The sequence below is a fragment of the Phocoena phocoena genome, chromosome 15 (assembly GCF_963924675.1).
Source record: "Phocoena phocoena chromosome 15, mPhoPho1.1, whole genome shotgun sequence".
Classification (NCBI taxonomy): domain Eukaryota; kingdom Metazoa; phylum Chordata; class Mammalia; order Artiodactyla; family Phocoenidae; genus Phocoena; species Phocoena phocoena.
The window spans coordinates 37,262,226-37,276,797 of record NC_089233.1 but is presented as its reverse complement, the minus strand read 5'-3'; the positions used below and the strand labels follow the sequence as shown (position 1 = coordinate 37,276,797).

General features: G+C 51.7%; 1 protein-coding gene across 3 annotated transcripts in view; it reads right to left on the bottom strand.

The window, feature by feature from the left end:
• UNKL (unk like zinc finger) overlaps positions 1-12,024 on the bottom strand; it is a 42,397-nt gene extending 30,373 nt beyond the window's left edge. For all 3 annotated transcript variants that reach the window (XM_065892572.1, XM_065892573.1, XM_065892574.1), the window contains exons 1-2: positions 11,948-12,024; positions 10,443-10,652 (exon numbers count right to left, since the gene is read on the bottom strand). In XM_065892572.1, the coding sequence (XP_065748644.1) occupies positions 10,443-10,652; positions 11,948-12,024 (287 nt within the window). The remainder of the gene's footprint in view (positions 1-10,442; positions 10,653-11,947) is intronic.
• Between the last annotated feature and the right edge of the window lie 2,548 nt (positions 12,025-14,572).

The following is a 14,572-nucleotide window of genomic DNA, read 5'->3' as shown; positions in this document are numbered from 1 at the left end:
CTGCTCTAGTCGGAGGACGAACAGCACTGGACAGAGCACCCGTCCCTGCTCCAGACCCTCCCCCACGGCACTCAGACCCCCACAAATCCCTCAATTACACATGGGAGAAAAATACAACACCCAAGTTACCCGAAAATCACCCTTCATAATTTTTTGAATAAAGTGGAAAACAAAGTTCCCCCATCAAGTAAGGGGCTGGCGGCCTCTCCCATCCCCCGTCCAGCTGCTTTCAGGGACCCCTCGAGGGAGGTGGAGGAGCCTGGAAGGGCTGGAGGAGGATGCTGCGGGGGAGACAGGCTGGGGAGAAGCAGCTTGGGGGAGGCACGGATGGGGCAGCATCCCACAGGCCACACAAAGGCCCAGAGCCACGCACTCCCAGGGCGAGCCACACGCGGCTCCCTGAGCAGCAAGGGTTAGGGTGAGGGCTCCCACTGCAGGGAGGTGGCAGTGGCAGAGGTGGCATGGACGGTTCCAGAAGACATGGGGCAGGGCACTGAGCCCGCCTCAAGGTCAGTCCCTCCAGACAAGAGCCAGAGACCCAGAAGAATGAGAGGGGATACACAGAGGACTCTGAGCAGCCCCGGAGTGGCCCAAGGCCAAGGCAGAGCCATGGCTGCAAGTCCCCAGATCTAAAAACAAGGGCATCACCCCCAGAGATGGCTGGGGAACACTGTGTGGGGCTTGGGAAATGTCCACTCCCACCTCGCTGCCTTGCAGGCTGTGGACCTGGGTGCTGGGAGCATCTGTGGGGGTGGGGGGCTCCCCATGCAGAGCACAGATGGATGGACAAGACCAAAAGTAAAAGAAAAAAGGACTTAGGGACCAACCAGTTTAAACCCCCATCTGGTAAGATGAAGAAACAGAGGCTCAGAGTTCGGACAGCTCACCCCAGACCTTAAGGAACACCTTGGGTGTGCAGGCCATGAGAGCAGGACAGAGAGGACGCCATGCCCCGGCAAGTCCCCAGGTCCCCTGGAGCCAACCAAGCAAAAGGCAAATGCTGTGGGCCCAGAAGATCCAGATGCACTCCTGGAAGAGCTGGGGTCTCGAAGATACATGTGCCCCCACGATCACAGCAGCACGAGTCACAAGAGCTTAAAGCTGGAAATAACTCGAGTGTCCACCAGCTGATGGATGGATGAACAAAAACATGGTCCATCCAGACAGTGGAATGAGCACTGGTACAGGCTACAACAGGGATGAACCTTGAAAACATTCTGTTAAGAAGCCAGACACAAAAGAACAAATACTGTGTGGGTCCATTCCCATGAGGTCCCTAAAGCAGTCAAATTCATAGCAACAGAAAGTAGAGGGTGGGGGTAGGATAGGGAGGGTGGGAGGGAGGGAGATGCAAGAGGGAAGAGATATGGGGACATATGTATATGTATAACTGATTCACTTTGTTATAAAGCAGAAACTGACACACCATTGTAAAGCAATTATACTCTAATAAAGATGTTTTTAAAAAAAGAAAGAAAAAAAGAAAGAGAAAAAAAATATATCTTATGTACTACCTAAATCTTTTTATAGCATGCTGATGAAACAGAGAATAATATATTACTGTTTCAAAGAAGTTGTTTGAAAACAATTATACTAAGCATTTTCTCATTTTTATTAAGTCAATAAATATGTATTAAATATGTGAGTATAATAAACAGAATAAAGAAAACAAACAAACAAAAAAGAAAGTAGAGGGTGGGTGCCAGGGGCTGGGGGAGGGAGAGGGGGAGTGAGTGTGTAATGGGACAAAATTTCTGTCTGGAAGGAAGAATCTGGAAATAGATGGCGGTCATGGCTGTACAACTTTGTGAATGTAATTAATGCCACTGAATTGCACATTTAAAAATGGTTAAGTGCACCACAACTACTGAGCCTGCGCTCTAGAGCCTGTGAGCCACAACTACTGAGCCCATGTGCCACAACTACTGAAGCCTGCATGCCTAGAGCCCATGCTCCGCAACAAGAGAAGTCACCGCAGTGAGAAGCCCCTGCTCGCCAGAACTAGTGAAAGCCCGCACGCAGCAACACAGCCAAAAATAAATTAATTAATTAATTAATTTAAAAGATGGTTAAAATGGCAGACTTTATGGATGTTATCACAACTTTAAACAAAGCCCATTGGAGACAGAGAAGAGAGAGATGGTCTCTATGTTTGTGTTGAAATACACCACACTTACAGGGAAGCGTGTCACAGGTCATACCTGGATGGCCTGTGGCATTTCACAAACCGACACCTGAGTGACAGCACCCAGTTCGAGAGGACAGAACACAGCCAGCCCCTCAGGCCCCTCACATGGGCACGAGGTGGAGGTGATGACCACACTCTCTTGTGAGTGGCGGGAACTGAAAATGAGGCAATTCCTCCAATTAACTCTGCACAAACACTTCTGGGGCAATCCCAGCTGTCGTTGCCAATCACCAAAGATCCGTGAGAAAAAGGAAAAGCAGAAGATGGAGAAAGCAGTTTACGAGACAAGCTGGTCCCCACCTTGTGAAAAGAGAAAAGAAAAAACTTAAAGAATTATGACTGTATTACATACAGACAAGAAAAAGAAAACACTGCCTGTGCAGACAGTGCTCTCTGTGCCCAAATAGGAGCTGTCTCCTTCGTGTTCTTAAAGATAAGTTCCAAGGAACATTTTCAGGACGTGTGAGTGAAATGGTCAAATATCTGCTTAGGATTTTTACTATATTAGGTACTGACGCAGCCTTGATTAAAATCCCTCACTACAGAGTTACATCTTACATTTTAAGCTCCTCCAAGAGCTCCTGTGCATCTCCTCACAAGCACTGGTGTGTAACTCAGTCTCTGGGTCCCCAGAGAGGTGAGGCTGTCATGGAGCAGTCTCTGCCACACCAAGGAACCTGTTCTAGAACAAGGAACCCCCTCCCACTTTTCACATTAACATATAGACTAATATCACTAACAAAGAATGTGTAGAAATAGAGACGCCAGGAACTCACAGAACAATGGGCTAGAGAAATAAACAAGGAACTTATAAAAGAGAAAATGCAAAGGGTCTGGACCACTGAGAGGCACTCATCTTGCTTCTGATGAGAGAAATGCACCTGGAGGCCCACCTGTTCCCGGGCAAAACCCCAGGAGCAGGGCTATAGTAAACCAACACTGCTGCTGGCAAGAACGCCAAGTGAAAGGCACCAAGAGGACAGGTGCCATTACCCTCTGTCCCAGCAATCCCCAAAGACAGACTGGCACACAGAGGTAAAAAGAAGTTTTGTTCATAATCACCAAAGGCTGGAGACAACCGAGTTGTGGGATAAACTTCAAGGGAGCTCAGCGTGGCTTGGAGGAATGGGCAGTTTGTGTGGACGGCTTTGGAGGGGGCACCAGGTGGTACCGTGAGGGAAAAGCACTAAGAAGAGGGAGTGCAGGACTTCCCTCGTGGTACAGTGGTTAAGAATCCGCCTGCCAATGCAGGGGACATGGGTTTGAGCCCTGGTCTGGGAATATCCCACATGCTGTGGAGCAACTAAGCCCGTGTGCCACAACTACTAAGCCTGCGCTCTAGAGCCCGTGAGCCACAACTACTGAGCCCACATGGCGTAACTACTGAAGCCCACGCGCCTAGAGCCCGTGCTCCGCGACAAGAGAAGCCACCGCAATGAGAAGCCCGCACACCACAATGAAGAGTAGTCTTCGCTCGCCGCAACTGGAGAAAGCCCGCGTGCAGCAACAAAGACCCAACACAGCCAAAAATAAATAAATAAATAAATAAATAAATTTATTAAAAAAATAAAGAAAAGGGAGTGTCGCACCCTGTGGTTTACAGCGGAAGGTGGGGGAGGGGAACAAGAATACAGATACGTCTGCTTATATCAAAATTTATGGAAGGAGGAGCTATTGTTTCATGGGGACAGAGTTTCAGTTTGAAGATGGAAAAGTTCTGGAGGTGGATGATGGTGATGGCTGCACAACACTGCAAATAAACTTAACTCCACTAAACTGTACAATTAAAAAAGCTAAGATGATAAATTTAATGTTATGTATGTTTTACTACAATAAAAAATAAAATAAAATGACTTTAATAGGAAAATGGCCATTTTGCAAAAACAGTTCCAATCTTCAGAAACACTCACAATCTACTATAAGTTAAAGCAAAAGAATTCCAGAGTCTGGGGAGAAGGGGACCAGCACATCAGAGCTGAGGCACTGCCTGTTGGTTTATCTACAGAACCCAGTCCGCAGAGCCGGGCTGAAGCAGGACCACACGGACCACAGGCATTGCCAATGCGCTAACTGCAGGGTGTGGCAAAGGCTGCATGCACCCCCACAGCTCCGGGGAGTGAATGTGGTGGGTGACACCTCCCCCATTTCCTCATGTTCCCTAATGGTCCCTCAGGTCAGCTCTAAGCATCATTTTGTTTCCTTGCCAGTACCATCACTGTGGCAACCAGAGCCCGGCCAAGGTTCCCCCTCTCGCCAGCACTGAGCACTGAACAGGCAGCATTATTTCACTAGGGGCATGTCACCTCTGCTTATTATATGACTTCAAAGCATAAGCTAAGATTAAAATATTGGAGGACATTTGATGAAAAGAAAATGGCTTCACCTAAGAACATCTAAGAGGCAAAAGGGAAAAACCTTAGAGAAAACACAATGGCAGAACGTAGACCCTCACTGAAGCGGGGAAGAGGCTGGTGGGAACCCCAGGGGTTAGCCCAATACCACGTGCAGATGCTTCCTCACCACAGGAGTTCACTCATCCATGCGGGGGGCCACTGACAGCCCTGCAGCACCTGTAATGTGATTCGGTTCCACAGCCTGCCAAATTCAGGGTGGCACCTGTGGTTCTCAAAACCATCCATGACAATTAGTGACCCAATCAGTGTAAATAAAACAAGGCTCCATGGATGGTGTGATGCAGCAGTACGTGCCAGACACAGGTCTGCCATGATGCTCTGGAACCACTGAAACTAGGAGGGAGGGGTAAAGAGGAACACGGCAGGGGCTCGAGGCTGCTGTCTGTGTCTCCAGGAGAGCCAGAAATCATCCCCTTCCTTCCCGCAACTCACCCAAAACAAAGGTGGACCCACAAACTCAGTTCCACTATACATCAACATCGGTCAGCAAGCCAGGCTGGAGTGCATCACAACCACCTGGATGGTCTGCTAACCCCAGACCATCTGATCTCGGCGGAAACCTTGGGTAGAAACTGCTGGCAAGTTCCCAGGTGATGCTGCTGCTGCTGATCTGGGGGCCGCACTGGGAGATCCACTGGGCTGAGACGGACACTCAAGCACAACATGATGCTCTCCTAGTCCTCAGGGAGCTCAGGCATAGGTGGGGACCAGAATACAGCACAGAAATAACTGAGGTGTGAACTGGACCAGAACCGAGCAGCGGATATGGAAAATGAGTGGCAGCTGAAAAATGGGAAAAGGAAGACCTGTGTGCCACAGACAACTGGGGATGGCGAAAAGGTGGGGCTTGTGGGGAGAAGCTTGAGTGTCCCCCTCTTCTGTGACACTAGGGGTGGGGGGTTGCCAGTTAACCCCATGTGGACCACACACCCATCCATTCAGCCCGGCACCCCCAGCCTCTGCCTTCCAAGGGCTGCCCTGGACTCTCGAGCCAGGCCAGCGACCCCTCATTAATCCCTAACATGGACCATCAGCTGGGCAACAAGTCCACCTCCCTCCTCTGTGCCCAAAAAGCTGCCACCCTCTCCGAGGAACCTGCCTCTGCTGAGGCCATCTCCCCACTAGCCTCCAAGGAGCACCAGAGCTCCCTGTGCCAGTCGCTCCCTCCCAGTCACCTCCTCATCCCTGGCCCTTCAATCAAAGCAGGAGGGCCTGAAATGCTACAATCACTCTCACGTTCTTCTGCTTCTTCTACATACTGGTCTCTGACAGGTCCAACTCAGTCACCTAATTGTAATTTCTTTCCTTAAGTTGGCTGATTTGTAAAGCCTGTGTCTTCCTCTAGACTGTTAAGTAGCTCCCTGACTCCTAAATATTATGTTCTAACGTGGCCTGCCCTTGGCTTTCACCTCACCCCGAATGCCCAAGCAGAGTTCACTTATATGGTCAGTTTAAACAGCAACAGCTTATAACCATCCTGAAGTGAATGGACTTTCACCTAAGCCTTAGGTCCTAGGATACCTGACTTTTTAAAATTAAACATTGCAGGAACATCTCTCAACAGACAAGTCAGACTAAGGACAAGTATGACACAGCAGGCACACCAAGACTTGGGCATGTAGAAAAGTTTCTGTACATCAGCAAGCTCCCACAGTGCCCAAATTCACGGCTGGGAGGTCCCAGGCAACGTGCAGTGAGGAGGGAGGGAGCTGTGGGGAGAAGTGCTGGGCCTGCCAGGTGAAAACATGGTAGGGAGCCCTACCAACAACAAGGCAGATCTCTAGAGCCAATCTGGAAAGTTATAGCACAGTAATGGGGCAGGCTCACTTCTTATTAAAACCAAGAAAACCTATAAAATGTGGGGTCTGGAGGGCCGCCTCCAGGGACTGCCTGCTTGTGGGAGAAGGAGGGTTATCAGAAAAGAGGATGGTCACTTTGTATAGTTGGGGATTGCTTGTATTGTCTGCCAATGAAAATGTTCCCCTGGAGGGGCCCCTCAGACCCCTGGAAGGGCCTTTGCTTTTTATGGGTCAGAACCTACCTCTGTAAACGCACCTGACATGCATTTACAAGCACAAAACGGACACATGGTCTCCTGGCAGCGGAAGCACACCTAGGTTACAGGTGGGAAGACCCGCCCTGACGGTCTATGGTCCAGCGCAGCGAACAGGACTAGCTGGGGGGCTGGGTCTGTCCCCACCCACTGCCTCTCAGAGTAGATTTCAGGATGTGGCTGGACCGCGACAAACCTCCAGCCAAGCTTCGCTCCGGCAAGCGAGCGTCGCTTTCTTCAAAATCCCAGCCTGAGAAATACCTGCGACGGATCCGCACGGGTGGGAACAGCGACCCTGTGGGGTGGGCCGGCCCTCAAGCTCGGAGGCAGCACCCGCTCGGCCGACTCGCTCTTGGCCGACTACAGAGGGCGCGTAGCGAGCTGCAGACCCAGGCGGTCCAGCCGCGCCGCGGGGAGGCCAGTTCCCACGGGGGCGGGGCGGGGCTCACGTGACCTGGACGGCCAATCGAGGCCCGCGCCGGGGAAGGGGCGTGCCCGCCAGAACAAAGGGCGCCGCGAGAGGGAGGACCTGGGGCGCTAGCACTGAGGGGCCTTCCCGGCCACAGGGTGCCCGCCGGCGGAGGGTGACAGCGGGGTGGGGTGGTGGGGGGATGTGGCGGACGGGGAGGGGCCACGGAAGGAGGGGTGACAGAGGGAGGGGGAGGGTGACTGCGCACGGAGTAAAAGGGGTGACAGAGGAGGTGCCCATGGGGAGGAGGAGATGAGGGGGCTACCCAGAGATGACAGCAGGAGTACTCACAGGGAGTGGAGGTGACAGATGGGGAGGGGTCACTGGGAGGAGGGTGACAGTGAGAGGGGAAGGGTGACGGACTACCCGCTAATGAAAAGGGGTGACAGCGGGGGTGTGACAGCGGGGGAGGAGTGCCTGCAAATGAAAGGGGGTGACAGAAGGGGAGGGGGCCCCAGGAGGAGAGGTGACAGCAAGGGGGGAGAATGACCACCTGCCTAGGACAGGAGTTGACATCACAGGGGTGCCAACCCTCTTGGGGGTCCCACCCTCCTGGCCACGGCTCACCCCACAGCGCCCCCATCAAGCTCCAAGAACTTGTGCTTATGTCACCTGATATTGGCTGAAGGGTCTTTGGTCTCTGATACATATTCACGATTTACAATAACAGGTTGGTAGTACATATGCCCAAAATAGACATTTCAAGAACCAATGAACTGAAATAAAAGGAAAGCCCTTTCCTTGCTCTGAAAAGTAGTATCTATTTACCGATTCCATGGCAACGCTGCACGAGCTAGAATATGTAATTCAACAAGACAAACTCTGGGAAAGTCTATCTCCCGTGGAATGAGTGGTAATTACTAAGGAGAGATTCTCAGGGGAGATGTCTGGCCTGTCAAACACTTCCTATGGGGCTGAAGCAAGTCATCTCATGTGCTCACTAAAAGTCACAAACAAAATCTTTAATAAGACACGTGTACTTTCATTCTGTGTGTACATGTACACAGGATGCACCCAAAACAGTATCAAACAACCATCTTAGTCCCATTCTTCTTCTCAGTGATAACCCGCTAACCTGCATGCTATCTGGACTATAATTTTTTTTTTTTTTTTTTTTTGGCTGCACCATGCGGCTTGTGGGATCTTAGTTCCCTCACCAGGGACTGTACCTGGGCCCTCGGCAGTGAAAGCCCGGAGTCGTAACCACTGGACCGCCAGGGAATTCCCCATGTTAATGTTTCTGCAATAAATAATTGTAATATTTAACTAATATTTGAGTCCAGCTTAAAATGACCATCCACAGGTAGGTGTCCACTGCAGCACTCTTCATTCTGTAGGAACTGGACCCCACCCTGGATATCCAGCAATGGGGCCAAATCCATACCAGGACATTCAGACTCCGGAACCCAAAACAGCTGTTAAAATATGCTTTCTTTCTGGCACAGTGGTTAAGAATATGCCTGCCAATGCAAAGGACACGGGTTCAAGCCCTGGTCTGGGAAGATCCCATATGCTGGGGAGCAACTAAGCCCGTGCACCACAACTACTGAGCCTGCACTCTAGAGCCCACGAGCCAAAACTACTGAGCCTGCATGCCACAACTACTGAAGCCCGCGCGTCTAGAGCCCATGCTCCACAACAAGAGAAGCCACCACAATGAGAAGCCCGCGCACCACAACGAAGAGTAGCCCCCGCTCTCTGCAACTAAAGAAAGCCCTCACGGAACAACGAAGAGTGAACACAGCCAAAAAATAAAATTAATTAATTAATTAAAAAATATATATGCTTTCTTTTTATGCATTAAAAGCATCACCAGTTTAAAAAAAAAAAAAGCATCACCAGTGAGGGGACTTCCCTGGCAGCCCAGAGGTTAAGAATCTATGCTTCTACTGCAGGGAGTGCAGGTTCGATCCCTCATGGGGGAAACTAAGATCCCACATGCCATGCGGTGCAGCCAAAAAAAAAGCTTCACCAGTGAATACTGCCAAATAGTCCAAATAGTCCCCCATCCTGGACTCTGGAATGGGGTCAGACATGCTAGGTGACTGGATCCCTGCACCAGTGTCTCAGCAGTGGCCCCTGGGGGCAACTCAGGACTTAAGGTCCAGAGAGGTGACTGACGTGGCCAAGGGATATGAGGGACCAGAGGCCAGGCCTTAGCTAGACAAAAATCTCTCTCTTCTGTAGACCCATTTGCAGAAAACAGCAGCTCAAGATGCAATTAAATAATGCATTTTTAAAACTTCACAGAAGTATAATACCATCTTAACCAAAGTGGAGCTGGCTACATTATTTCCACAGGCTCCAGGCTGCCTTAACAACAACCCTATTTAACTATCTGGTGTTCAATTAAAAACCTTTCAAGAAATATATAAAGCTTTTAAGATGATCACCATAGGTCAAAAGTTTACTCCCTGACCTAAGCATTTTTGAAAATGAAGAACAGATTCACATGGGTCTCCCTGTGCAGCAGCGTGAAAGTTGTCTTTAAAAGGGACCATACCTGGAGAACCACCTCCCTTCAGAGGGTCAGGGGAGGAAGCCTACAGCGCCTCCCCCAGATCAGACTAGGATCCAACAGAAGCTGAACAAGCTGCTCTTTCCAAGAGGCCCTGGGGCACAGCGCCACCACCTCACCTCCAGGTGGGAATGGATAGGCTCTTCTCAAACGGCCCACAGGAAAAAAGCAAGACCTCCCTCTACCAATCTCTGCCAGTTATATGAATGTACAATCTGACTTGTACTTTCCGTGTTTTCCTATTCTACATATTTCAAAATGAATACATCTGTTCACAACACCATTAGGAAACTTGTGAAAAAAAAAAAGGCAACCAAAACAAAACCTTGATTTCCTAAACTTTAAAAGTGCTACACAAATAACTTTCCTATCCATTTTTTTAAAAATAAGCATATAAACAGAAAGAAAGGAACCATTCCAGAAACATTTGCACAATGTGAGCAAACCTTCTAACAAGCTCTCTGACCAAAAGGCAACTGACAACTACAAAATGGTTCTAAACTCAAAAGGTTTACCTCATAAGGGTTGGTTCTAATGCAGGGAATTTACAGAACTGGGTGGCAATCAAAAGTGGGAAGTGCAGCAAAATCGGTTTGTCCCGTACAGGGTTATCCCCCAGCCAGATGCGGTTCTTCCCACACTGGCCGAGAAATAGGGAAATGTCCCCACCAAGACCAGTGGTCATGGGAAAACTTCATAGTGAAGACTGGGCCCTGCAGGTGCCAGGTGCTGGAAAGCCCAGGTCCGCCACCCACTCAGGTGTGGGGGCCACGCTGCCCCGCGCGGCCGCGCACACTCACTCGTCGCCGTCGGGGCACAAGCCGCTGGCCTCGTCGTACTTGGAGCAGTACACGTCCGGGCTGTAGTTAAAAGTGCCGTCGCGCCTGCGGAGCGGTCTGCGCCGACGCTGATTTAGGAAATGCCAATGGAAACAGGTAAATGGCCTGTGCTGGGTGCACTTGTGCTGCACAAACAGGGAGCACTGCTCTGTCCTAAACTCCTTTAGATACCTAAAAAGACAAACAGCGTTGGGGTCGCTTCCGTTGCCACCGCCGCCGGCGGGCGGCCCGAGGACTCGTGGGCAGGGGTCAGATCCCGTGCGCCTGAGGGCCCCGACCCCAGGCGCGATCCCCCACTCTGCCGACCCCCTTCCCGCCTCTCCCCACCCAGGTGCGTTTCTCAGACCCCAGGCACGATCCCACATCCCCGACCCCAGATGCGACCTTCGACCCCAGGTGCAAACCCCCATCCTCTATCCCAGGCATGGTCCCAGATTCCAGGTGCGACCCCGGACCCCAGGCGCAGCCCCCCATCTCCAATCGCAGGCACAATCCCCTAACCCAGGTGAAACTCCCCATCCCCGACCCCAAGTGCGACCCGCGACCCCCGACCCCAGTCGCCGCTATCCATCCCAGACCCCAGGTGTGATCCCCAAGCTCAGGTGCAACCTCTCATTCTGAGTTCAGACACCCTACCCACCCCTCCGCCCCCGCAAGCCCAGTCGCGTTCCTCGGGTCCCAGGAATGGTTTGCCAATCCTAGACACGGTCCCCGACCCCAGGCGCGACCCCGCAGAATCCAGGCGCGGACTCCTGGCCCAAGGCGCAGCGCCCCCCATCTCCGATCTCAGGCGTAACACCCACTCCGACTCCAGACGATCCCTGACGGCCTCCCCCCCGCGGAGCCCGGGCGAGTTCCCGGACCTCAGGCGCGATCCTTCAGACCCCATGCACAGCCTCCTCATGCAAAACACAGACGCGACCCCCAATTTCAGGTGCGATACCCCGACTCCAGGAACGCCCGGGTCCCCAAGCCCCGGAACCATCCCTGACCCCAGGAGGAGGCAGCCGGAGCCCAGATGGCCGCCCTCCACCCGAGCCCAGGCGCGGTCCCCAATCCCCGACTACAGGCGCATTCTCGGCGGCCCCCGACCCACGACCCCAGGCGCTGTTCCCCGATCCCCAACCCAGGCGCGTGGACTCCCGACCTCGTCCTCCAGCCCCCAAGCCCAGGTGCCACCCCAGACCCTGGGCGCCGCCTCCTGTGCTCAGGCGGCGGTAGCTGAGTAGGATGGTGGTCCACCAGCCCAGAGTCCAGGCGCGGCGCGGAGGCTGGAGGGCCAGCTGGCCAGGGGGCTGCAAGGGAGAGGCAGGGGGCGGGGGGAACGGGGAGAGGGGCGGCGCGGGGCCCCAGGCCGCACCCGGAGGCAGCTCCCAGGCCCAGGGGCGCGGGGGCGCGGGCCGGGGGCGCGCGGGGCCGCCCCCTGCCCCGCCCCCGCTCCCGCCGCGGCCGGCCCGGGCACTGACCTGTAGTGGGTCGGCTTCTCGGTCTGCGGGGGGGACCCGCTCAACGCCGCCGCCGCCGCTTTCGAAACCGACGGCATTTTCAGTCAAAACAATGCAGCGCGCATGCGCCGCGCGGGCCCGCCCCCGCCCCTCCGGATCTCCCCCCTCGCGGAGCCCACCCGCGCCCCCCGCCGGGACGGCCACGCCCCCGCCACGCCCCCATCCGGCGCCCGGCGCAGTGCCGGAGGCCCAGTGAACTTCCCAGCACCAGGCGCCAAGCGGGGACCCGCGCGCACCCCAAGCCACGCCATGCCCCGAGCCCGCCGCCTCGGCCGGACGCCTCCACCCACCGTGCCCCCCCGGCCTCCACGTTCACAGCCCATCTTGCATTTGCTTGGTCCCGTTCCCGCTGCCGCCTTCAACGCACCACGGCTGCCCCACGCGCTCTGAACGCCCTGAGCAGCTCCAGGCTCCGAGACGGAGCCGACAGGTCCCGAGTAGACGGCGCGCCCAGGCTGCTCACACTCGCCTTCATTCGTTCTATGACCCCCGGGTTGGGTGCTGACACCGCAAAGAGTGGCTCCAGTTGCTTAGGGCTTGGTGTGGGGGAGAGGGGGAAAGGAGGCCTGACTTCTCATGGGTAGCGGGTTTCTTTTAGGAGCACGCACAGGCCCTAAAATTACATCGTGGTAATGGTTGCCCCTACGAATACACTAAAAAATCAATTGTATACTTTAAATGGGTGAACTGAATAATATGTGAACTACATATCAATAGAGCTGATTTTTAAAAAAGAATCCAAAGGCTCGAGGTCAAGGGGGAGACAGACCGACAGACACACACACACACACACACACACACACACACACACACGCCCTCTTCACCAACAGGGTGGGCGGGGATGCAAAGAGGATGGGAACTCTGGGAGGCAGGCACCAGCTGCCATCCCCGGTAAGCCCTACCACTCAGGGCCCCAGCTCATCTGACCCTGGAGGAGGAAGCAGGGTGTGCATTTCGGGAGGGAGAACCCAGACCCAGAGTACATTGTTTTGTAAATATATAGCAGGAAACTTTTTTTTTTTTTTGGCCGGGCTGCGCGGTTTGCGATCTCAGAGTTCTAACCACTGGACCGCCAGGGAATTCCTGAGACATTATTTAAAATTTTCAACCTCGCTAGTAATTTTTTTTAATGCAAATTAAAGCAAGGAAGAGCCCATGGAGCAGGCACACTTTTTGTTGTTCTTAACAGCAACCCACAATGCTGGTGACCTGCAGCAAGAAAAGCCCTTAAAGGAAGTGGCTGGGAGGACGAATGGGTACTGACCTTTACAGAAAATAATCTGTTCCATTTCTAGAAACTCCAACCTAAAAAAGAATGAGATTCAGACAAAGATGTACAAAGATAATTATCAAAGTTATTTGGCAAAAACTTAAAGAGCACCTCACAGAGAATGACAATGCTTCCTGAGAATTGTTAATGACAAGAAAAATGCTCCTACTTAAGTGACAAAACGAAGCAAGATACTGCAGTTCCATACGTTTGTTCCCAAGCATGTAAGTTTCTGTTTTTTTTTAAACACAAGTAATACAGTAAAATAAGCCATCACTTGCTGGTGGGATGAATGACTACTTTCTTTATATGTTCACATTGTCTAAAGGAATTACTACCTCTACAAACATTACATTTAAACCTGGAAATTAAAATAGCAAAAAATCAACATGATATTTTTGAAGAATATCAAGCAGAAGAATGAAACAAGGCCCATGAATTCTTTGGAGGAGGACTAAACAGATCTTGAAGACTGCCAGGATGCAGGGAATGAGAAAGAAGTTTAGGATATTTCCGAAGTCCCGAGCTGGGAGGAATACAGAGCAAAGAAACACGTTTGGGGAGAGCTTAACTCTGTTTTGGACCTAAGGAGCTTGAGGAACCTGTAAAGTCCAGTAGAGAAGTATAGAGAGCCACCTCGAGCTTAAAAAAGGAAGTTGGGGGCTCAAGATAAAGAAATTTGGGGATCTTTGCTGTAGAGGTGGGAGAAAAGATGCCTACCCAAGAGGCACCTTCCTTGAAGAGAGCAAAGAGAACTATGACAGGCTGTAAAGATTGTCATTTTTCATGCTTTTGAAGAATGTTCTTAAAAGGCTGTAGTAGTACCCAGACGTTAAAATTTTTAAAAATCCAAGGAAAAGAGGTTACCTAAGTCGATGGCCTCATATCTTCCAAGCCTCAGCAGCTTGGAAGATATGAGGCCATCGACTTAGGTAACCTCTTTTCCTTGGATTTTTTAAAATACAATTTTCTCCATCTTCTGCCCAACAGTGCTCACAGCAGTTACCTCTAGGTGGTGGGATTATTACTGTTTCTGATTCTCTACCTTTTGCTTATTACACTGTTTAACTTTTCCAGATAAATCATATTGCTTTGGTCATGTGAAAATTATTTTTAATTAAAACAAAATTTCTTCTCGTTAGTTCTTTTTTTCCTGCAGGAGCTAGTGAGAGTAAAGTCAGGGTTCAGGTTTGAATGACTGTTGCTCAAATAAAATGGTTCACAACCAAATAGGTCACAACCACACCAGGTCAGAGAAAGGACATCTTAGTTCTTTGCTCCCAGTGGAACTAATGATGTAGCCTGAGCCATGATTA